We start from the raw sequence: 24699 nt of genomic DNA on the forward strand, positions 1-24699 counted from the left end.
GTATCCAGCCTGGTGGTCTAGCTCTCTTTAGTGGCTGCTGCACGTGGGGAAAAAGGGCTTCCCTGCAAGACCTCAAAGGATGGCAGCAAGTGGGGACCTGGAGGGCAGATGTCCTCAAATCTCATTACCTCCTTTTGTCTCTCCTAGGTGCCAGCTGCTGGCCCTGCCCGGTGCCCCCCCACCCCTGTGCCATGGCCGGCTGGGGTTCCTGGGGATGGGATTTGCTGCCTGTCACAAATCACATTGCCAGGGATTTCCAACCGACCCTGAGCCCTGCCTCTGGGGCCACCGCTGTCACTGCTTCCGCTGAGGACACTGACCCAGGGATGGGGATGGGGTGGCAGAGAGGCCTCCGCCGCCTGCGTCTGGCCTGGGGAGCAGGGCTTAGCTGCTTGTGAGCAGGTCCACAGCAAGTCGTGTTCACAGTGGCTAAGTTCCGCCCCCCGGGGCCCCGCCTCCTCTGGCCCTGCCACCTCTCCCCTCCGCCTGCCTGTCCGACCTCCGGGCCTCCCTGGGCTCTGCCTCCCGTGCCTACTGAGCTGAAACACAGTTGATTTGTGCAGACTGGCTCAGTTCAGCAGGAACAGGAGTCAAGCCCCCTTGGAGTCTTCGGCCCCCGCCTGCCTTGGGTGGGCCATTCGCCTCCTGTGAGAAGAGATGAGGACCCTGCCCTGGACCTGTGTCTGGAGGAGGAACCTGGGGACGAGTGGAGCCTGGGATGGGATGGGTCAACCCCGCTGTCTGCTGCAGGCCCCCTCCTCCAGTTCTGCACTTGGGGACCCTCACACAGTCCCATCTCAGGCTGGGCTGTGTTCCCAGGGAGGATGGGTAGGCAGGCGGGTGGCCAGCCTTTCCATGAAAAAAGGAAGCCAGCTGTGTCCCCGCCTGGCCGACCCTCGGCCCCTCCTCTCCCAAGCTTGGTTGGGGGATGGCTGGCTCGCATCTTCCCAGCAGTCAGTTACCCAAGAGGAAGCTGCCTTGGGCCCCCAGACCGTTAAATGCCAACTCCAGGCTTCCGGAACCAGGCTGGCCTGACCTGAACCTGCCTGGCCCCTTCTCCCTGGGCCTGCGGCTTCCTAACTTGGGGGGGAGGAGCCATGACACCCTCCTGGCACGTGGGGCAGGGAATGAGGTCCCTGTGGGCCCAAAGGACACAAACAGGCCCGCTCAGTCCTTGGGTGGTCCCAGGGCATGGATGCATTGAGACTTTGTCCATCATCAGATGGAATGGGGCTCTTTTGGGGGTGAGACTGGGGAGGCAGTGTGAAGCCCCCCCCCGAGTTGTCTCAGTGTACCCCTGTCCCACTGGGGCAGACAGCAGCTTGGGAAAGTCTATGCTGTGTGTCGAGCCTGTTGTCCAATTAAATAAAAGCTGCCCCCTGCCTCATTCCTGAAGGTCTGGTGGTTCGTGATTTATTCTGGCCTCCAACCCTGGAGCTTCTGGCTTTTTGACTGGGGAGGGTTGATTGGTCTGAATTTACTGTCCTGGCATCCTGGGCTCCTGACTTCACAGGATCCCCATCCGCCTGCTCTGAGGAAGGTGATAATTTAGTCACATGGGCGGAAAGGGTGCCCTTGTCATGGAAAGGTGACCTTGAGGAGTGTCCTAGGGATGGGTGTTGGGCTGGAGGGACTGACTTTCAGGGGTGGTGTGGTGACAGGGAGGACTGTTCTTGGAGGGACTTAGATGGGATCGTGATGAGGCATGCCCCACATCCAGGGCTGGGCGTGGGAGAGAATGGGACCCAATCTAAGCTGGTGGCTGGGGGTGACCCTAAGGGAAACACTGGACATTTGGGGATAACTGGGACCTGAAGGTTTTGATCTAGTGACATTTGGGGATGATTTAGACATAAGGGACCACTGGGGCTGGGGGTAAGATTTGGGGTGTGTGGTATCTGAGACGGCTGGTGGGGAACTTGGGCTTGAGGTGTGTATGTGGGCCCAAGGGGGACATCTGGCTGTGACTGGGACCTGAGTCGCGCCCTAGGTCTGTGGGGAACATCTGTAGATGACTTTGAGAGGTGAGGGGCATGGTAAGGGGCACCCCAGGTCTGAGGATGTTTGGAGGGAGCTGGGACCACAAGGGCCAAAGCCGATGTGGAGTGCTCAGAACTGCCACTCCTACCCTCCCAGGCCTCCAGGCGGCACTAAGGAGCGTGCGGGTCAGCGGGGGGTCTCCCTGCACATACCTGCGGGAATACGTGAGGCAGGGCAGGAGGTGGGACCGCCTCCAACTGGTTCCCTCCAGCGCAGGGAGGAGCCACGAACCAATCGCCAGGCCCAGCGCCACCAAAGGCCCGCCTACTGCTGCGCGCGGACCCTCGGCGCCCTCTAGCGGCCGGCTCCGCCCAGCCTCGCTCTGAGCCCCGCCCCTCCGGGAAGCCTCTGTCCTCGCCTGCCCCGGCCCTGATAGTGACCCAGACAGTCTGTCCCTCTGTTCGTCACTCTCTAAAGGCAGGAAGCCAGTAAACGAAGGCAACCAAGGGCCTTGTTGCCATCCTCCAGATCCCTCACTCTATTTGGGGACTGGGAGCCTCATCCGCGGTGTAGGAGCCCAGACACGCCCCCCCACTGACCTCACCCACCAAGGCCTTGTCTAAGCCGAGTTTCCACCTTTGGGGGGCGTGTCTTCCCCACCCAGCTGCACCCAGCACCTGACACGCACCACCGTCCCGTGCTCAGAAACTTGCAATTAACTCCAATGGCTAGTGCTGGACCCAGGGCACCCCCTAGTGGCCATTCCCACCGCTGCATGGCCCATGCAGCCCGGGGCGAGCAATCAGTGGCCCTACCCCAGCAAGGTACTAAATCTAGCTTTCTAAAACTGAGTGCCCTTTCTTAAACTTTGGAGCCTCAGTTTTCTCCTCTGTAAAATAGGAATGCTAATCCTACCGACTCGTAGCGCTGTTATGACAGGTGTTGTAACAGATGACAAGTGTAAAGCGCAGGTGTCAGCCCCCGGCTTGCTCATAGTGAGCTCGCTCTCCCTGTCTGCTATCATCCATACTGTCACCACTGGAGGAAACCAGCAGTGGCTCCGATTGCACCTCTCACTTGAAGCTGTACCCAGAGAAGAGGCTGGAGATTTTCTGTGGGGGGGAAAGGGAAGCCCTGGCAGGGGGCCACAATGGCGGCGGCGGGGGGGGGGGCAGAACACGCCTTAGTCTCAAAATAAAATTAAAAAGAACAAGCTGTGTTCAACCTTTAAAAAAAAGGAAATACAATATATGGTTCAATAAATAGAAAAAAAGTTACAAAATGTGGTAATCTTTGTACTTAATTACAAGAGGAGAAAAGATAGAGGAGGGTGATCGTGGGGTGGGACACTCTCCTCCCTGGGCCAAGGTGGGGGAAAGGGAGGCCAAAGAGAGACAGCAGCTGGGACTTGGGGATGCAAATAGAAAGACAGGCTAGATGGAGAGAAATATGGGGAGGGGGAGTAAGATGAAGGGCAGAGCAGGGAGGCAGAGGACCAGAAAGGGAGAGACAGAGGGCCAAAAAATGCTAAGATGTTGGCCTCTTTCCTTTCTAGATCAGGGGGAAGGGGGGGGGGGTCCCTGGCTTGCCTGCGCTTGTATCCCCCACACACACCAGGTTTGGAGGACAGTGTGAGCCTGGCTCGGTTCCTGAGTTGTATGTCCAGTGACTAGCAGGTAGGGGGAGGGACAGTAATGAGCCCCCAGTCCACCCTGGGACCCTGGCACCCAAGGGAATGGGAGTCCTGGCGGGATGGGTGGTGAGGTATGTGGCCGAGGCCTGAAGCCTCTTCAGATCCTTCAGTGGGGGTGAGCCATTGGTCCCAGCTCTGCAGCCTGGAGGGGGCGCAGGTCTGCGGGTGGGACCCCTGAGGCAGTGAGGGGAGGGTACAAAAGGAGTTTAGATGCCCTAACGCAAGCCCTCCGGGCACCCAGAGTTGGTTGCGGGGAGGGTCTGCTACGTTGACTCTGAGAGCCAGTTTCTGGAAAGTCCTGCCTCCCAGCTCATCCCCCCCAGCCCAAGCGAGACCTGTGGGTTTGGGGAGGGAGAGCTTGCCTATTGCTTTTGGGGTGCTCAAGGTGGGGTCATACCGGCTGCACAAGCACACACCCCCTGCCAGGCCTCTGGGTGGTGGTATGGCTTCTGATCCTTGCGTCTTGCACACTCGCTAGGCACGCGTGTGCCCTAGGCACGCATGTGGCAGGATGCGACCCCCTGCTTCCCACCTCCTTCTGAGCTTGGAGGGGATGGCAGGCCAGACCACCCAGCTGCAGCCGGGCTCCTTCCCTGACTTAATACTGAAATGCCACATAGGCCTCCAGTGTTGAGGCCCGTGATGGAGGGCGGGTGCCACAGAAGCAGGGGCGAAGGCGGATGTCCCCACCGCCTGCCAGCTGCCCCTCAGCCGAAACGCTCCCGCACCAGGAGCATGAGCTTCTTCTTGCCCTTGTAGGTCTGTTTGAGGTTCTCCAGGAACTGGGCGAACTGCAGGTGCCCATCGGGCGCCAGCAGGAAGGTCTCGCGGGCCTTGCCCAGGAACTCGATGAAGTCGCCGTAGTGCCGCGGGCTGATGTGCGTCAAGCGGGAGTGGCTGGTGGTGATGTAGGCGGCCACCGCCGCGTCCAGCAGCTGGCACAGCGGTGCCCGGTCGGCGCCCAGCGGCTTGGCAGCCCGGCGAGCCCCGAGGGGCCCCAAGCCGGGCGCCGAGAGGGTCCAGCGGCGCAGGATATCGGAGAGCATGGGGGCGCAGTGGATGCTGCGGATGATGAGGGGAACGATGGCGGAGAGCTCGTGCCGGCCCAGCGAGTGGCTGAGCGAGCAGGCCCAGAGCACGTCATTGACGGCCGGGTGGCTGTCCTGGTTGAAGGCGATGCTGAGCTGCGCCAGGGCCAGCGTCGCCAGCTTGTAGGCCCGCAGCGGCAGGCCGCGGTGCTCCATGTAGCGGGCCACGGTGAAGAGGTGGGCGTGGCCCAGGCCTCCGGCTGCGGCGTCCAGCACGATCTGGTAGGCCGCCTCGAAGGCCGCGTGGTTCTTCTCGCACAGGGTGAGGGCGGGCAGGGCGCAGTTCTGCGGGTCCTTCATGGCGCACTGTAAGGCCAGGGTGCGGGCGCATGCCCAGAGCTCCTCCCGCCGGGGCGCATCCAGCTGCAGCCGCAACAGCGTGGCATGGGTGGTGCCCGTCACTGCCACGATGGTGGCTGCCTCCACCGGTGTGAATAAGGAGTACCAGTTCTGCATGATGTTCATCAGGGCTTGCAGGCCTGTGGGAGGTGACAGGGTGACACTGGTCAGGAATGGGACAGGGGGTTACCCTGTGTGCATGGGTTTACCCCGACCTACTATCCCCACCAGCCAAGGCTAGAGCTGTACCCCCTCTACCGGCCACTCTAGGCTTGACAGAAACTTCACTTTACTTTTCCAAGGGAGGAGAGGGCAGCTGGGCTGGGTGGGATCTGGGGGGTGGGGGCTAGACATTGGAGGGATTGTTCCTTCTCCAAGCCACTTCAGCCTAGCCAGACTCCAGGTCTTTGTCCAGCTCGGTCTCCCCTCCCAACCTTCCCTCCTGGCCTAGGCCTGAGCACAGGCTGGAGTCGGGGAAATGGCTCTGCTTCTCCCTCATGCCTGCCCAGTTCCACAGGGAGGTGGGTGGCGGGTCCCCTTGGGGACTCTCACCGACTTCCGTGGCACAGCTGACCAGCCAGCGCACCATCTCCCTCCGACGCCAGGTCATGGTGTTCAGGGTCATCTGCATCACCTGCAGCATGGGATGGGGAGGGGTAGAGAAGGGGGTCACCCAAGCCAGGGCTGGCATGTGGAAGGGGTGCGGGCGGGGGATCCTTAAGGGCCCCTGGAAACTTGGAAGTTAAGGGCTGAATCAATGAGCCACACAATCTGGGCAAGGGGCTTCACCTCTCTGGACCTCAGCTTCCCCATCTGTAAAATGGAGATAAAAACAGTATCCACCTCATCGAGTTGTGAGAATTAAGTGAAAGTATGTAGGTAAAGCTCTTTGCACGGTGCCTACTTCTTCAAGGTGCTCAGCTGATGCCAGCCATTACTGCTAGTGTTGGTGTTATTCTGAGGCCCCGTGGATCCTACCTGGGACCACAAACCAACCTGTCCCTTCTCTCTGGAAAGTTCCATGCTTCCTGTCAGCAGATTTCCCCCTGCAGCCCCAAACAAAGCACCTGCCCTACAGGTCCCGCCTTCTTCAGGTCCCACCCGCAATAAGCACCTTCCTTGCTGGCCTCTCTTCTGAGGCCCCATCCCCAGGTCCTGTCCGGAAGCTTCTAAATAGTGGGTCACCTGCCTAAAGCACCACCCTTATCTCAACTCCCACATGTGCCCCACAATGGCTCCGCCCCCCTCAGGGGGTTGTTCAGAGGCCAATTCTGCCTCCTGCCAGCCCTTTGCTGGCCAGTTCTACCTGGGAAGGTATCACCCGAATCTGTACCTTATTCTGTTACTTTACTTTGGCCACCGTCTGAGGCCCCGCCCCCATGAGCCCCATACCTGTCTATCCCCTCAGGCTGCAACCATGCCTCTGCCTTGCCCTTGCAGCACTGTCCCTCGTCCGGCCCCTGAGGATGGCCTGGACACTCACCTGCAGGCCCCGCCTCCATGACTTTCAACCACAGACCCCGCCCTCCAGAGGCGGCTCTTCACTCACAGGACTATCCCCAAGCCCCGCCCCTCAGCGGTGACCCCTCCTTCTAGGCTGCAGTCCCCTACAGGCCCTTTCCCCAAGAAAGCTCCTTGCGGGCAGGTTCTGCCCCTTCAGTTTCAGGTCCGCCCACCCATGGTTCTTACGGCACACCAGCCCCAGGCCCCACTCCCAAGGCCAGCACCCTTAGGTTCTGCTCTCTCTTGTGGCCAGTCCACTCACCTGCATGCTCCGTGACCCCTTTCCTTGTCCTCAGCCGCACCCCCAGAAGTAGATTCTCACTTTCAGGCTCTGCTACTGAGTCACTCATTCATAGGCCCCACCCTCACTGGTGACTCCATTCCCTCACTCTCAGGACTTACTCACTCACCCTGCTCCTCTGTAGACCTGCCCAAGAGGTGCCCCTCACATCCAGGCCCTGCCCCCAGAGGCGATGCTTACCCTCAGGCCCCGCCCCTAGAGGCAGACCTCACACTCAGGTCCCACCCCCAAGTGGCCCTCACCTGGCCGGCCCTCAGGCAGCAGCCCCCTGCCCCCATCCTACCTGCGGCCAGTTACCTGCAGGCCAAGCTCCAGCGCAATGCCCAGCAGTGTGGTGTCTGGTGGTGCACTGGCCGGCGTGGCAGTCTTGCAGGCGTCCTGCGCCAGCTTGAAGAGCAAGGCTGGAGAGTGGATGTTCTGCTGGATGGAGCCCAGCACTGCATGCAGCCACTTGGGGTCTCCTGGGGTTGGGGGAGGGACAGAGGATATCGTGGGCATACCCAGCACCAGCCCCTGCTGCTGCCTGACCTGCTCACACTGGTTCCTCTACAAATGTGCAAATGTGTGAATGTGGACGGTGAGGCACCTGGCAATGGTTCTATGAAGACCTAGACCACTCTTGGCACTCCCCTTTTTCTCTCCTCTGCCCCTTCCTTTCCAGTGGGAGGAAGCCACCCAGGGACCCACTGGACCCCTAACTGTCAAGGGCACCGATTCTGGACCCAGATACCTGGGTCCAAATCCCTGCCACTCACAAGCTGTGTGACCTTGAGCAAGTCGCTTCACCTCTCTGTACCTTGGCTGCCCCATCTGTACAAAGGGTAATACTAATGCAATGGTATGTGTCTCACGGGGCTGCAGTGAGCTTACACTTGTAAAGGCCTTAACATGGCAAGAGTTACACAAATGCGAGCTTTTATTACTATTATTATCATTGGCCCAGATCCTACAATTCTGTTACTCTGCTCCAGCCACATCAGCCTCCTCTCTGTTCCTCAAACATAACCGGGCACAGTCCAGCATCAGGGTCTTTGCACTGGCTGTTCCCTCTGCCTGGAATGCTCTTCCCAGATGCTATGGACTGAACTGTGTCCTCCCCAAAATTCACATATTGAGGCTCTAACCCTCCAGCGTGATAGTACCTTTGAGAGGTAATTTTGTTTAGAGGAGGCCATGTGGCTAGGATCCCCAGGATGGGATTAGTGTCATTATAAGGAGAGGAGAAGACCAGAGCTCTCCCTTTCTCTGCCATGTGAGGAGGCAGTGAGAAGGCAGCTGTCTGTAAGCCCGGAAGAGAGCCCTCACCAGGAACTGACCATGCTGGCACCCTGATCTTGAACTTCCAGTCTCTAGAACTGTGAGAAAATAAATTCCTGTTGCTTAAACTACCAAGTCTATGGTATTTTGTTACGGCAGCTGAGCTAAGACACCAGATACTGGCGTGACTCCACCTTCACTGTCATGTCTTGGCTTAAGTGTCAACCTGCTTTATTCCCCTCCTTATCACTTATTACCTCTCACTGCGTAACTGTCTTCTTTACCTTATGTATTGTCTGTCTGCCCTCCCTAGAATGAACACTACAGAGCACAGGATTTGGGACAGTGTTGTTCGCTGCTGCCAAGCTCAGCACCTGGGACAGTGCCTGGTACATATAGAAAGCGCTCAAGGAGGGACTTCCCTGGCAGTCCGTGGTTAAGAGTCCACGCTTCCACTGCAGGGGGTGTGGGTTTGATCCCTGGTTGGGGAACTAAGATCCCACATGTTGTGTGCGGTGGCCAAAAGAATGCGCTTAAGGAAAACTGTGGGTGGGATACGGCAAAAGGATAAAAAGCAGGCAGGAAGGAATGAGGGAAAGGAGGGAGGGGACTAAGGTAAAGGAGGACAGGGGGACGGGGGTGGGGGGCAGCCGCTGTCCTCACCCTTGGCAGCGGTCAGCATGGCGGAGGCCAGTTCACACTGGCGGGTCTCCAGGTGGCCGAGGATGAACCAGCGGGGGAAGCGGTTGTTCACGATGGAATCCAGTGGGTTGCCGCGAGGTTCTCCAGCTGGAAACGCTGTCTCCAGTATGGGCAGCCTGTGGTGAGGAGAGAAGCAGCCCTGCCCTGAGACAAGGCTGGTGTCTCCATCCTCTCTAGGAGAGAAAGGCCTCCTGCCTCAGCCAGAGCCTACCCTCCTAGGCCAGCAAATCTCTGGGCATCCAAAAAGATGGAGGATGTATGTTCAAGATATTCACGGCAATATAAAATAGATAAATAAGGACCTGCCATATAGCACAGGGAACTCTACTCAGTACTCTGTAATGACCTATATGGGAAAAGAATCCGAAAAAGAGTGGATATATGTATTGATATATGTACAACTGATTCACTTTGCTGTACATCTGAAACTAACACAACATTGTAAATCAACTATATTCCAATAAAAATTTTTAAAAAAGATGTTCATTGCAGTGTTGTTTATACCCATCACTGTGGGGTTGATTAAATAAATGATGCTCTATTCACACACCAAGGGCTGATAAAGAGGTAAGGGGATTATTTGTGTCCTGATGTGGCCCCACCCCTCGCTCACTCTGCTACAGTCACTGTTCCCCTTGACATCCCTCACATACCACCAGGCACAGCCCTACCTCAGGGCTTTTGCACGAACTATTCCCTCTGCCTGGAACACTCTCCCCTAGACATTCTTGTGACTCCTCCTCACCTCTTTCAGGTCTTTGCTCAAATGTTTTTCAAGAAGCTCTTCCCTGACATGCCCAACACATGGAAGAGTGCAACTTCCTAGTCCCAACTCCTTCCACCCCTTTCTTGCATGTCACTGTCTGACATACAGCATAGTTTACCTATAAAATTTATTTACTGTCTCTTCCTAACTACAAGGTCAGCTCCATGAGGGCAGGAATTTTTGACTATTTGGTTCACCGACACTGCCTCTCCAGCACCAGAACAATGCCTGACACACAGCAGGTAAACAACAAATGTTTGTTGAATGACTCAACGTCCCCCCTAAGATATTTTGTTCAGCGGCTCACTGTTTACATGCATTCTGTGCTAAGGAAGTTTTTCAAAGCTGTTAAATGTAATCAATAGCATGGAATAGGAGTCAAGACCGTCCTGGTTCCAAATATCTAAATGACTTTGCTACATAATTCGGGACACACCTTAAGCCTGTTTATGTGTAAAATGGGGGTAAACATACTTATTTCACTATGTGAGTCACAGATTTAGATCGGGGGGGTCAGCACCTTTTTCTGCACAGGGCTTCACAGACAATATTTTCAGCTTTGTGGGCCATTTGGTCTCTGTCACAATTGTCACTGTTGTATAAAAGCAGCCTAAGACAATAAGGAAATGAGTGAATGGTGCTCTGTGCCGATAAAACTTTATTTCTGGATACTGAAATTGGAATTTCACATACTTTTCATGTGTTACAGAATATTGTTTTGATTTTTTTCCAACTATCTCAAAATACAAAAACCATTCTTATCTCATGGGCTGCACAAAAACAGGCAGCGGGCCAAATTTGGCCCGTGGGCTGTAATCTGCTGGCACTGGCTTAGAGAAAAGTCGAGCACATGAAAGAGTGTTCTCTAAATCATGGCTCTTAACAGATGATTCTTTCCAAATATTCTGGAAAAATGCACTCCGAATTGTTAATAGGTGCCTCTGGAGAATAGGATCAGAGGATGGGGGACAGATTTCACTTTATTTGTTGGACATGGTTCACTAGAGACAAGGCCTTTTAAAATTCTGCTTCTATGATTTGCTGTTGCACATGGGAAATAACCCGGTTATTCATTGCAACATCTTTTTGGAAACAGTGTAAATGTCTATCAGCTCCAGATTGGTTTTTTCCTGGTGTATCCCTACAGTGGTTCACATGCTATGTGACAGGATATAGCTTTTAAGATGCAGATGTTCAGTGAAAACAAGGTGCAAAGAATAGGTGCGGTATGTGTCATGGAGTAAAGGAGAACCAACTTTTCATTTTCAGATTACGGGTTTGCAGAAATATGGACTCTTGCAGTATAGATAAGAAAATGGTACCACTGCTTGCCTCCAGAGAGCTTTGGGTAAGTTGGGACAAACCTGCCTAGAAAAGGACTCTGAATTCTGTGTCTTGCGGATATTTCTCAAATTCAAAATAATATGACATTTCTAGTGTGTAATCAAGAGCACAGGGCAGTCTGGAATGCCCGGATGAGGGAGGTTGCATGAACCAAGCTGTGAGTTCAGGCAGAAGGATGTGGCTCCCAGTAGCCTCCCATTCCCCAATCCTGCCCGGCCCAGTGGGAGTCCCCAGCTACCTCTCCTCACCTCATGGCTCGCAGCGCGAGGCGGTAGGCCAGGTCGGGGTCGTAGGGCAGCAGTGCAGTAAACAGGTAGCGGGCACAGGTGTGCATGGGCACGCTCTCGCGGAACAGCACTTCTCCAAAGCCGCTGAAAGGACCCCCTGCAGGGGCAGCCTGAGCTCAGCCTCAGGGTGTGGGCTTGCACGGCCCCTCCCCAGGTCTCCCCACACCCCAGGCTCTGAGTGTGGGATGGGCAGACTCAGGATAGAGTGGCTGGGGCTAGAGAGGTCCCGGGGGTAGGAGCACAGGACTAAGATTGAGACAAGCACTGAAAAATCCACAGAAAAGAGACCCTGGGCACCCCTGGGTAGGGGGCAGGACTCAGATGCAGGGTGGGGCCAGAGGGTGGAGGTGGGGCTGCACCTGCTCCAGGGGTGTGGCCAAGCCAGCTTCCTTTTGCAGTAGGGGAGGGGCCTCACAAGGCAGGACCGTGGGCAGAGCCAATCAAAGTCTAGCTGGGCACCAGCGACTAGGCTCATTGGCTCCAAAGTGGGCAGGGGTGGGGGGGGGGCCTCATCACTCGAAGCCGTTATTGGCTGCCAGCACTGCTGGGGGCGGAGCCAAGGTCTGGAGCTCACCTTTTAGGAACTGCCAAGGTATGGAAAGGCAGTAAGGACAAGGAGGTGGAGCTAGGGGCGGGGTCTCCCGATCCAGCAACAACCAGGCCACTACAGTACAGAGGCAGGACCCTATGTTTCAGGAACGGCCAGGCTAGCAGTGGGGCCTCACCTTCCAGCAGCTGTCCCGCCTGCTTGCGCAGCACCTGCACCAGCCGCTCGTCCAGCTCCACCTCCTCCAGCAGGGCCAGCAGCTGCTCCTCGTTGCGTACCACCTTGTCCTGGGCATACAGCCCCTCGGGCAGGGCCCGCTGCTGTCCCAGGCCCAGCAGTGCCACCTCTAGCGCCATTGCCAAGTAGGACTCCCCAGGGCTCCCGGGCACCGGGACGTGCTGGTAGGCCACCTTCCGCTTCTCAGGGCCTGATTCTGTGGGAGAAGGACACCAGGGCAGCTAGAGGGGAACCCCTTTTCCTGGGACTCCAGTGGTCCTTGACCTTAAACACGGACACCGTGTGTGGGGTGGGGGGGGAGGTTTAGGGAGAGCCCAGCTGCTTCCGCACACACCAGGGGGTGGGGCCCACCTTCCAACAGCAGATAGGCCTACGGTGGCCTCACTTCCAGAAGCTAAGCCTCTTGGCACCTGGCACTGGCCGAGGGGTGTGGCCAAGTGTAAGGGCGTGGCCTCACTTTCTAGGGGTACTGGGCAAGAGGGCATGGCCAAGAGGTGGTGATTTTCCCACCTCCTCAAGGGGCCCCCAGTGTGGGTACCTGGGTAAATGGCAAGGGTCTCCTCCTCTAGGTGACAGGCCTCCAAGAGTGCCCTGCAGAGGCAGCCAATGGGGTCCAGGGGGTGGCCCACCCATCCTTCCATGTTGGTGATGCAGGTGGAGCCTTTCTGCAGTAGCTCTGCAGGTAGGAAGAGAAGGCTCAATGCCCAGCCCCCCTCCACCAAGCCCCCAGGGGGGGGCTTCCTCTCCCTGAACCCCAAGCCCAACCTCCCAGTGCCCACGCACCATCTGCCCACCCAGCACCCTTTTCTCTGCCCCTTGAGCTCTGCAGCAGCTCTCACCTCCACGGCCCTGGCCTCCTGTCCCACACCCAGACCCAGGCCTGGCTAAACTGGGTGCTTTCTAGAACATCCAACCAGTGTCGTTCCCCTCCTTATAACCCTTGATCCTTCCCACCTCTCTCAGGCCCAGCCAGCTTTCAGGGCTCCCAAGGACTGATATGAAAGTTTCCCTGGGGTGGTCACCCACCCCACCTGGAAGCCCATCCTCCAATCTCCTGCCACAAGCCGTGCTCTCCCTTGCCTCTGGGCTCCTGCCCGTGCTGTTCCTTCTAACTGGAACATTGTGGCTCCCTCCTCTTCTCCTGGGAAACTCCTAAACATCCTTAAGATCTCAGCTTAGCTCTCACCTCCTCTGGGGGGGCTAACCCTACGCCTTGAGGCTAGGTCAGGGGTCTGCTCAGATCCCAATGCCCCCATTTCTCCCCCATTACACCCTGTATTCAATTTCCTGGTAACTGACCCATCAACTCAACTCCATCACCCAGAGAACACAACTGGTAGCCTCTCTCCTGTCCCCCCATATCTAGTCCACAAACGTGTCCATTTTTGGGCCAACACAGTGTGAGCTTTTGTTTTTCCTAATACAATTTTCAAATTGTTGCCCATATTGAAAAAAATCAGTAAATTCCACATTAGATAATCTGGACTTCTGGCTTCTCTTGAAAAATCAGAAGATCTGGCCACACGGGGTCCATGTTCCTGAAAGGCACGTGGCTAGATCTATAGAAACTACATTTCCCAGACTTCTTTGTGTGAGGTGTGGAAGGTGGGAGAGAATGAGGCCATTACTCTCCTGCAGTAGCTGGGAGCAGGTGTGTGGCTGTCTGCAGGGCACAGACATGAGGTTTGCCAGCAGGTTCTGGGTTGTCCTCTTGGGAACTGCCCTGCCCCCCTGTGAGGGCTACAGCCTGCTGAACCTCGTGTGCTTCTGAAGTTCAAGTGCGTGAAGCCAAGCAGGGGCTTCCCTGGCTTTCAATCCTGCAGCCCTTCCAGTGGTTTTGAGAATCCTCAATCCCCTGCATTAAATTTTTTCTGCTCAAGACACCTAGAGTGGTCTGTTTTCCTGCTGTACCCACAGACTCTCCAGGTTGCCACCGCCCCCAGCCGTTGGCATTTGTGTCTGTGGCCCCAGGACGCGATGATAATATTGGTGCCCACCTTTTTTCTGCTGCTTGTAGGTCTCAAGCTGATGTCGCCGCTGCAGCCGGAGTGTGTTGACTATGGCGCCTGCCAGTCGCAGGGCCTGGCGGGGGTATCCGTGGGCCCTCAGGGTGTCCACACGTGCACAGGCAGTGGGGAAGGGCTCGCCCAGCCAGAGTGGGCGGCCCTGGGGGTCAAAGGTTGGCTTGTCACCACCCCCGTTGCTTGTGAGGCTGGGGCCGTAGGAGTCGCTGGCCAGGATCCTCTGCAGGTGGGCGTCACTCCAGTGCAGCGACCCAGCCTGCAGGGCGCGGCCAAACACGGTGTGGCGGGAACCTGCAGCCTCCACCTCCTCCTCCTCCTCCTCCTCCTCTGGGCCTGTGGGAGAGGCGCCCAAATGCAGCCCCATGAGGGGGGCCCTAGCAGTCAGGCGCTGGTCAGCTCTGCCCCACTGAGTGCCAGCTTGGTGCTAGGCTCCAGGTGCAGCGATGAGTGTGTGTTATCTCCCCAAATCCTTCCAGCAGCCTTTTAAAGGCGTGTGTGTGTGTGTGTGTGTGTGTGTGTGTGTGTGTGTGTGTGTCAGTGGAGATATTCCTTCATATGAATGGACAACTGATCTTGAACAACTGTGACTCTCTGTCCATCTTTCTCCCTCCACACTCCAGTTTTTCCTCTCCTTCTCTATCTTTCCCTCTCCCTCTCTCCCTCCATCTCTGCCTCTCTTTACTTGTCTCTCTCTTCTCAATACCCGTTTCCTTTTCTATCTGTTTCCCCTACCCCCTGCCCGATTCCTGCCTCCATGGCCAGAAGGAGACTGAGTCAGGAGACCAGCCCAGAACTATAGGCATCTTAAGTATTTCACATCGCTGTCCCTCGGGCTGCCTGCTGCCCCTGCCCTGGGCACTCCCTCCTGGCTGGGAGGCGGGCAAGGGCTGGTCCCCCCTGCCCTGCCTCCATTTTCCCCCAGAGCGCCATGATGGGGTGGCTGGGCCACAGGAAGTAGTGATGGTTTGTTGGGGGGAGTGGCGGGGACCCCTCTCCTACCTGGGCTGAGGGCTATGGTGGGCTGCAGGCTGGGCCCATCAAAAGAGTAGTTGCCTTCTTCCAGTGGGCACACGTCCAGCTTGTCCCACTTGGTAAGCATCTGGAGCCAGCTCGTCCGCTCCTCTGGTTTGCAGTGGGGGCTCAGGACGATGCATACCCACAGGGCCCCTGGGGAGAGAGGGCAGCAAATGTGGGCGCGGGGGAGGCTCAACGTTCATGCAGCAGGAGCAGCACGCACGTACGGAGTGCCCGCTGTGTGCCAGGCACTGGTCTCTGCTCAACCCTCACCTCTGGCCTCTGAGGGTGCCATTCATCATCTCTTCACTTTACAGTCCAGAGAGGTAAAGTCACTTGCTCAAAATCACACAGCTGGGAAGCCAGAAGTTAGGACTCAAACCCAGACTACTGGACTCCTTTTGCAAAAAAATTTTTTTTCTATAGCACTTATCACCATCTATCACAGGGGTCAGCAAACTACCACCCGTGGAGAAAATCGAACCCGCTACGTGTTTTTGAATGGCCCGTAAGCTAAGATTTATTTTTACATTTTTAGATGGTGGAGGGGGTGGGGAATAAATAAAAAGAACATTTTGTGACTTGTGAAAATGATTTGAAATTCAAATAAATAGTGTCTGTAAATACAGTTTTATTGGAATGCTACCACACCCACTTTGTTATGTGTGTCTGCGGCTGCTTTTCTGCTACAACAGATAAAATTGAGTAACAGCGACAAAAACCAAATGGCCTGAAAAGCCAAAACTATCTGGCCCTATGGAAAACGTGTTGACCCCTGGTCTAATGGGCTTGTGGGATTTTCTTGTCCGTCTGCCCTACCAGGTGTCAGCTCTCTGAGGACAGGTATTTAATCTCTCTTATTTCTTGCTGTAGTCCCAGCGCTCAGTACAGTGCCTTGTACATTGGCGGTGCTAATGAATGAGGAAGGATTCACGGGCAAGACCCTAATCTCTCTCAGGTGGGCAAGCCTGGATGCCTGCCGCACTCCAGGGTCTGGGACTTACCCAGCTCATCCCACAGCTGGCGGCACTTGTCCGTCATGCCGGCGCCCTGTTGCCGCCACAGGGCCAGGCGCGGATCCTGCAGGAATTGCTCAGTCATGAGGATCAGCATGCGTGCGCCATTGGAGTCCCGCATTCGCAGCATCTCCCGCACCTGCGCCGGACCAAACGGTGAGGAGGGGCGGGGCTCCGGCACCCAGCAGTCTAGTCCCGCCCCCCTGTACCCGCCCAGCCAGCACCTTGCAGAACATGGAGCGCAGCTGCTGGCTGGCGCCATAATAGCCGCCGTTGGAAAGCAGCTGCTTCACCTGCTCCTGGATCTGCTCCTCGTCCAGGTGCCAGCAGTTAGCGTCCTCGATGCCCGCGCCCGCCGTGGGGTCTGGGGCACCTGTGGGGAGGGAGGGACGGCTGAGGCTGGGGCTGGGGGGAGGGGGTGTCTGTCATCCAGTCCTTCAAATCACCCAAACCATCCCAGAATTCCATCCATCCCACCTGAAAACCCATCCATCCATCCACCCATCATCTTACCCCAAACATCACCTACCCATCCATTTAAACCACTCAACCATCTGTCCACACCCCCATGCCATGCCATGCATCTTTCCATCCACACGTCATAACCCTTAGCACACCTACCTACCCCATTAGACCATCATCCACCCTGCCCATAACTCCCACCTACTCACATCTATATACCCATCCCACCAGTCCATCCATCCACCTACCCACCCCTATTTGTCTTTCCAACTCATCTGTACTAACCACTCAAAATACCCACTGACCTATTCATCCACTGACCTACACAACTCTGCTATCCATCCATCCAATGAACCCAAACTTTCCATCTATTCTTTCCCCACCAACCACCCTTCATATGTATCTCCCCAAACACGCACCAGCCCATTGGTCCATCCATACATCCTACATAAAACACCCACCTACTTGATCCATCCACCATGTTAGTCCTCACATAAGAACATTCATGCACGCATCAACCCACCCTCAATCCATGCACCCCTTGGTCCTTCCAGTCTTCCACCAACCCCATCTGTCCACTACCTCAAACTCCCCAATCAAAGCCCATCCCATCCTACCCTACCACCAATTACCACCAACTCCCTATTCACCTATCATCCTAGTAGATCACCCATCCACTCATTCCATCCATTTTTCCACACCAACAGTTCACCCCAACACCCCATCATGAACACCTTCTATATCCACCCATAGCCACCCTCAAATATCCATTCATGCCTCCACCCACTATGCATCCGTCTACTCACCCACCATCCTACTCCATCCTTCCATCATTATAGTTAAGCAACACTTGTAGCTCCAAACCACCCCAGAACTCGTAACACCTCCTGGTCTATCTCCTACCCTATCCCACTTCTGACACCCACTAATGTCCACACATACTCCTTATGACCTCCACACACCCATACTCAGGCCTGCTCCTGTGATCTTGAGACACCCCCACCCTGGGGCTGGATCTTCCCACTGGCTGATTTCTTGACCATTCATCTGCCCAGGGCCAGATCAAATCCAGGATCTGCCACTTACTGAGGTGTGTGATCCTTTTTTTTTTTTTTTAATAACATCTTTATTGGAGTATAATTGCTGAGGTGTGTGATCTTGACCTCAGGCAGTGGTGCTCCCCCACCCCTGCTCACGGATCAAGGGTACCTCTGGTTTTTTTTGGGCCACACCACGTGGCTTAGGGGATCTTAGTTCCCCAACCAGGGATTGAACCTGGGCTGCAGCTGTGAAAGCACTGAGTGCTAACCACTGGACCACAAGGGAATTCCACAGTCAGGGGTACCTCTGGATGCTGTGACAAATGCCTGTGGCACAGCAAGCGAGATGGCTGTGAGCTGGCACCTCACTGCCCCATCAGACCTTGGGGCGCCCTTACCATGCACCAGGTTGATCTCGGAGCCCAGGAGGAGGATCTCGTCCGCCAAGCGCTGAGCAGTGGGCAGCACCTCAGTGTGGTGGGCACTGATGAGGTACTGCACGAACTTCTGCAGCTGATCCCGGTTCATCTGGGAGAGTGTCTCGGAGATGGGTAGCCGCAGTTCCACCTGGCGGGCATGCCGAATGCGATACAGCGACAGGGCCACCACATGAGCACAGTAGAAGAGGTCTCGGTTGTCGCAGCCGCAGCTCACGGATGTGATCTTGCAGCGGTCAAAGCTGATGGAGACATGGTAAAGGCGCTCGGGCTCTCCAGGGCCCCCTGGCTCCCGGATATTTCCGCTCAGGTGGAACCCTAAGACCGAAACCAAATTGTCACTGCTGTGTCACCCCAGAGATGGGTAATCTTTTCCATGGTGCACAGCAAGACCAGGTGCAAATCCCAGCTGAGTAACCTAGCACAAGTCACTTAACCTTGCTGTGCCTCAGTGTCCACATCTGTGAAATGGGAACAAATAGTAACATCCTCCTCATGTGTTTGTAATGAGGATGAAATGGGTTAATATTGGCAAGTGCTTAGAACACTGCTGGCAGATAGTAAGTGCTAAATAAAGGTTTGTTCTTCTTCTAATTCTGAATAATATTATTACAGCAATGCTGTTGAAGATGATTTTCTTAGCCCTTGGGTAATCATGGATACAGCCCAGGCTCCAGGTGCCCTGTCACTTCCTGGGAAGATACCAAAGATACTTGGGGGGCGAGGGATTGAAGTGGCCGGCCAGGGGCCAGGTCACCCCATCACCCCCCACCCCTCCCTGGCCCCTGGGGAGCCCAGATGCCAGGCTCATCCGACTGGTTGGGCAGCTCAGGCCCCAGCTGGCCCTGGCTGCGTCATGCAGGGAGACGGCGGCTTCCTCATACCGGCTGGAGGTGGCCGAGCCTATGGCCAGCTGGGTCATGTCCAGGCAAGGGGGCCCCCAGGCTGACAGGGTTCAGAGAGGGTCATCTTGGCTGAGCCCCTGCCTCCAGCTGGGAGACATGACCTGCCCCCATGGGAGGTATGGCATTCCAGGGCTCACCTGCCTTCTGGCTCAGCCTCTACTGGTTCCCTTCTCAGCCCTGCTGCCTGAGGTCTAGAATCATCTTTCGTCGCTAGCTCTAAACCTCCACCCCTTCCCCTCACCTGGACCCTGCTGCCTGGGGTTTAAGACCACTCCTCACAGATGATCCCCAGCTTCCACCCTAGACCCCACGGAAGCCTCGTTGCCTTAGGTCTGAGACCATTCCTAAACCTCTGAACCCAACCTCCACCTGAGTCTTTCTGCCTGACGTCCAAGACTGTCGCTCATCACTGGCTCTAAAACGTGGCCACTCTCACCGAGGACGCCGCAGCCTGAGGTCTAGGATCATCCTTACCTCTGGCTCTAAACCTTGGACCCAGACATCCCTGGATCCCTCTGTCTGAGGTCTGGAACCTCCTCTCACTTCTGGTTTACAATCGCTCCTCAAAACCACTGCTTCGGGCTTCCCTGGTGGCGCAGTGGTTGGGAGTCCGCCTGCCGATGAAGGGGACGCGGGTTCGTGCCCCGGTCCAGGAAGATCCCACACGCCGTGGAGCGGCTGGGCCCGTGAGCCATGCCGCTGAGTCTGCGCGTCTGGAGCCTGTGCTCCGCGACAGGAGAGGCCACAACAGTGAGAGGCCCGCGTACCGCAAAACAAAAACAAAAACAAAAAAAACCCACTGCCTCGGCCCTGCCTTCTTCCCTGCTCTCCCCGCTATCCTACCACCTCTACCCCTATGCCTCAACTAAGCTGACTGAGGTCAAGGCAGATCCCTGATCTTGAGCTCATAATATCTTGTACAACCCTCCCTGGGCATCAAAGCCTGACATTTGGAACCTCTCCCAGCCCTCCATGGACTCCCTGACAGGGGTAGGGGGCAGGCACTTACCCACTTGCAGCACACGATCTACGGCCCCGCTCTGTAGCAGGTGCAGTCCACGGGTGAAGGGCACCCGGGCATCGTGCTCGCCCTCCGGGGGCTGGTAGCCCAGTGATGAGTACATGCATATCTCCCGCTCGCTGCGTGGAAACGACCAGAACACGATGCGTTTCTGGACCGGCTCTGGCACCCGGGAGAACCGCTCCTCAACCTGTGGGAAGGCCCGGTGTGTTAGAAACCCTGGCGCTTGAATCCTGGCTTTGCTGCTTACAAGTAGTATGACCTTGGGCAAGTCACTTTGCCTCTCTGAGCTTCGTTTTTTCTCAAGTGTAAGAAGATGTTAAGAGCACCCGCCTTCTGGGTGTCATGAATATTACATATGCACTAATATATGTACAGCGCCTACAATAACACCTGGCCTATTGTTAGTGTTCTGGAACTTTCTGCGGCTTCCCTCCTGGATGTCAGGTCTCAGGGTCCTAATGTAAGGTAGTCTCACCTCTCAGGCTTTGAGGGGGGACGAGGAAGGAAGACAAATGTGATAAGAAGACCAGTGATCAGGCCTACATGTTCTTAGCTTACATTATGTTAAATGCTTTATGTGTGCGATTTCCCTTAATTCTCATAGCAACAACCCAGTATTTTTGCAGCCTGGGGAATCTGAGGCTCAGAGGCGGAGTGAATTCACTTGTTCAGGGTCCCACAGCTGGTGAGCTCCAGCTCCCAAGACAGGCTCTCTGCTCCAGCTGCTAAGGGTTCTCAGGAAGGGAGGGGTGTCCTGCTCACCCCTGGGGGCTTTGGGCAATGAACTGATCTGGTTGAGCCTGCGTTCCAATCCAGGCTTGCTACTCACTGGCTGAGTGTCCTTGGGCAAGTTTCTCAACCTCTCTGTGCCCCAGTTTCCTCAAAGAAGGAGAACAACTCCCAAAAGGCTGCAGAGGACTCCGTGAGTTTCTGCAGGGCAAGAGCTTTCCTAGGGCCAGACCTGCCCAGGGCAGGTACATGGGAGCCCTGGAGAAGGTTTTAGGATTACTCTGGGGGGGTCTCACACACAATGAAGGGGCAGGGACCTTTCAGAGCCCCCTGTCCTAGGTTTGAAAGGGAAGTGGGAGGACCAGTGACTGGCCCAGGCCTCGGGGACAGTTGGCAGATGACTAAGGAGGGATTTTCCAGGCCATGAATCAGAGCCCGCCCTATCCACACTTGGCCCAGACCCATCAGTCGCAGCAGACTCACTCTGGAGAGGCCAGGGAGCAAAGAAAGCCCCCCAAAGCCAAACAGAGGACAGAGCCTGTGGGAGCCAAGGAAGGCTTGCTCAGGTCCTGGCCACAACCCAGCTCCTTGGGGACCCACACTGAGGCTGGGAAAGGGGACTTTGCCCAGCCCTGGGGCATCCTGGCAGGGCCCCCCAGAAGTTATAGGGGCAAGATTCCAGGTGCACCTGTCCAGGTACCGAAACCCAGGCCCCACACCTGCTGCCAAACTCTGGAAGGACTGAGATGGCTGCGGGGCAAGGGGAGAGTGAGCATGGGGTAATGGGGAGGGGGGACTCTGACGATGGAGTAATCTCTGCAGCCATCCAGGAGGGGCTGGGCAGCCCCAGGTGGGAGGTAGTTCCAGAATTACTGAGGGGTGTGTGAGTGTTAGTGCCTGAGGGAAGGATCTGCAGGAGAAGAAGGGGGTCCCCATGGGACAGGTAGGTTCTGGAGGCTGGAGGCAGGGATTGGAGACAGAAAGGGGTGTCTTGGGGCCGGGATCTATATAAGTGGGGGAGTCCTCTACTGGGGGTGTAGGACAGAGATCTGGAGTCTCTAGGTGCTGAGATCTGCTCTGTTCCCAAGTGGGGGCAGGTTGTAGGAGTTGGAGAGAGGAGTGAGGATTGAATGGGGTGCCCTAATTGGGAGATGAGGATAAGGTGGGAAAAGAGAGGTACCCAGGGTTGTGAGAGGACCATGGGGCAGGAGAAGAAAAAGTGTCCCGAGTTGGGATCTGGGGCACTGAGGGAACCCCTGGGTCTTGTGGGCTGAAGGGCAGAGCTGCTGGGGAAGGGATGGGGGTGGGTCATAGGGTTTGAAGGAGTGAAATGGGAGGATGAGGGGATGTCTCGGGCAGAGTTAAGGATCTTGGAGGAGATCTCTGGGGGTGTCTCCGATGGAGGCAGGTCCGGAGGCTGGAATCTGGACAGGGGGAGAAGGTATGTCGGGGACGGGGCTGGGAGTGGGTCCCTCCCCACCGCACTCCTCGGTCACCTGCTCGAAGGCCCAGCTCTCGGCTACTCGCTTGGCGCTGAGGTCCAGCAGCGCTTCGGGTCGGCCCCGGCCGCGCACTGCCCCGGCCCCGGCGTCGCGCTCCTCCGGTCCCGCGGGGCCGTCCCGGCTCCGCTTGGCCGCGGGGGGGTCCATCCGGCCTGGCCGGGGCCGGGGCGGGGCCTGTGTGTAGGGGGGGTTCGGTCCGACGCCTACTCCGCCTCACCGTCTCTCGGGACCCCTGCCCGCCTTCCTGTCCTTCGTCCGCGCTCGGCCGCCCCGGTACTCGCTCCGCACCCACCCGCGGGCCGGCGGGGTGATGCGGCCCCTTTAAGACCCTTCACAACAATGAAGCTGCCTCAGCCTCCGCTTTATCCTCGGCCGTCGTCCCGCCCCCACCGCCCGTCCCCATTGGCCCCCCTTCGGCCTCCGAGGCCCTCCTCCGCCATTGGCTGCACCGCCAGATCCGTCTCCAAGTTCCTGCTTTTCATTCGTTGTATGCACTGCCTGTCTTTTCGGGACTACTCAATCAGGGCGCTCAGCGAGCAGCGCTGTCAATCACGGGACGCCGGAGACCAATCGCAGTGGGAGGAGACCACCGGCGCCGGCCTTAAGCGGAGTTTCGGGGCGGGTCCTGGGTTCATTCACAACATTCCTCCCCCGCCCCAGTAGGGCTGGACAGCGCTCCCCGGGCAGCTGGGGCTGCGCCCACACAAGGCTTTGTTTACTGAGGGTCGCTTCCGGGCGCCGCGAGGGGACAATCAACACTGCTCGGCCCGGGAGCGAGACAGAGCGGCGGGATCCCCGGGCAGCCCCTCAGCCCCGCCTCCCTCTGGGCTGTGTGACGAGAAATTCAGCCTCTTTGGGCGGCGGGTCAAGTTTTGATGCTTTGCTGGATGGAGGGATCACAGGTCCCTTGGCAGAGTTTATGGGGGCTGCGGACACCCTCGCTAGAAATAGAGCCCAATCCAAGCCCATCCTTGAGCCCCAAGCTAAGAATCTCCAATCCATTCTATGCCCTATATATTACGTTAAGTCCTATGAAATTACTGATTTTCAACAATTTTTGATACACTAAATGGCAATTTCATAAGGTTCAACGTAATAGATGTCAAATCCGACCACCTCTGATTATTTTTTCTGATTCAGCTTGTCTAGGTCACATCTCTTGATGTGACCTTGAAGCAGGCAGTGGTCCTCATCGCCGGTCCCAGGCGCCACCACCCCTGCCATCTCCATGTTGCTAGAGAACCCTGCATTTCCCCCTCGCCACACTTCTCTCCGTTATCATTACGTTTCTTTATCTATTTCAGCAGTTGTTTAATTTCTGTCTCTTCCCGCTCCACGGTGAGCTCCAAGGGGCAGTCTAATTGTCTAACTGATGCACTGCTTCACTGCCAGCACCTGAACACCTCGGGACATACAGCAGTCACTCAATCTATATATAACTTGTTGAATAAACCAGCTCATGCTTTGCTCCCATTCCACTGAAATGATCTACAGAGCAGGAAAACCGAAGCTGGCCCCTAAGTGGCCTGATTGCTGCCCCCTGCCTCTCCCCACATGGAAACTCTGCCTTTTTCCTTCCAGGAATTTCCAGTTTCACAGCTGCATTTTCTGGCCAGTCCCCAACCCACCCTTCAGTAAACTCCCTCCGACCTGCACTGTCCAGTATGGTCACCACTGGCCACAAGTGGCCTTTGAGTCCTTGAAATGGGACCAAGCTGAACTGGGCTGTGCTGTCAATGTAAAACACATTGGATTTTGGAGACTTAATAGAAAAAAAAGGCGGCAAAATATGTCATTAAGAATTTTTTATATCGATTACATGTTGAAATAATACTATTTTAGATGTTTGTGTTAAGTAAAATACATTATTAAACTTAATTCCACCTGTCTCATTGTGTATTTATTTTATTTTATTCTATGCGGTATCAGGGCGTTTAAAGTTACATATGCAATTTGGATTGTAATTTCTATGGGACAGCAGTGGTCTTGAGAAACCACAGCTGACCACAATAACAACAATGAAACAACAATAATAGTAATGTACTGATTGCTTATGTGGTGCTCTAGCTGTTCAGACACATTATCAAATGTAAGCCTTCCAACAGCGCTGCGAAATGGGGATGTCATCTCCATTTCTCATATGAGGAAACTGAGGCTTAGAGAGGCGGAGTTCTTGCCTGACTGGGAAGCCTTAGACTTATTAGAGCACGTCTTTCCTGCAAGGATTTGAGGCAAAGATAGACTTATGGGGAAGGAGAAATGGGTGGGGAGAAAAGCAGGGAGAACACCAGTGAAACAAGTCTTTCAGGTGCTCCCCTAGCAAACAGGACCCAGGGTCCAGGTTTTCCAAGCAGCCCCCTTCAGCATTTAGTATGTGGCAGGCCCTTGTCCCTGAGGATGCTTCAGTGGATGTCCTGAGATGCTGGATCAGAAAAGGCACTCCAGGCCAGTGGAACAGGATGTATGGGAGGAATAGAGAATGGGACATCACAGGGTGAGGAT

At 56.0% G+C, this 24699-nt stretch overlaps 1 protein-coding gene across 1 annotated transcript; it reads right to left on the reverse strand.

Annotated features, from left to right (window-relative positions):
• Positions 1-3243: 3243 nt before the first annotated feature.
• On the reverse strand, positions 3244-22509 carry ZSWIM4 (zinc finger SWIM-type containing 4). Its single transcript, XM_060006631.1, has 14 exons — positions 22192-22509; positions 19952-20153; positions 17999-18355; positions 16323-16471; positions 16087-16237; positions 15057-15235; positions 14042-14387; positions 12583-12720; positions 11986-12240; positions 11222-11357; positions 8825-8979; positions 7202-7365; positions 5653-5734; positions 3244-5240 (listed from the first exon to the last, which is right to left on the reverse strand). The coding sequence occupies exons 1-14, from the start codon at positions 22342-22344 to the stop codon at positions 4381-4383; spliced, it is 3327 nt and encodes a 1108-aa protein (XP_059862614.1). The 5' UTR covers positions 22345-22509; the 3' UTR covers positions 3244-4380.
• Positions 22510-24699: the final 2190 nt, after the last annotated feature.

The sequence above is a fragment of the Delphinus delphis genome, chromosome 3, assembly GCF_949987515.2.
Source record: "Delphinus delphis chromosome 3, mDelDel1.2, whole genome shotgun sequence".
NCBI lineage: Eukaryota > Metazoa > Chordata > Mammalia > Artiodactyla > Delphinidae > Delphinus > Delphinus delphis.

Coding starts and splice junctions, on each gene's coding strand:
- ZSWIM4 (XM_060006631.1), bottom strand. CDS start 22,344: ATGGACCCCCCCGCGGCCAAGCGGAGCCGGGACGGCCCCGCGGGACCG. Junction 11,358..11,985: donor GGCGGGACAGCTGCTGGAAG/GTGAGGCCCCAC, acceptor CTGCCCCTGCAG/GGGGTCCTTTCAGCGGCTTT. Junction 5,241..5,652: donor CAGCTGTGCCACGGAAGTCG/GTGAGAGTCCCC, acceptor CACCTCCCACAG/GCCTGCAAGCCCTGATGAAC.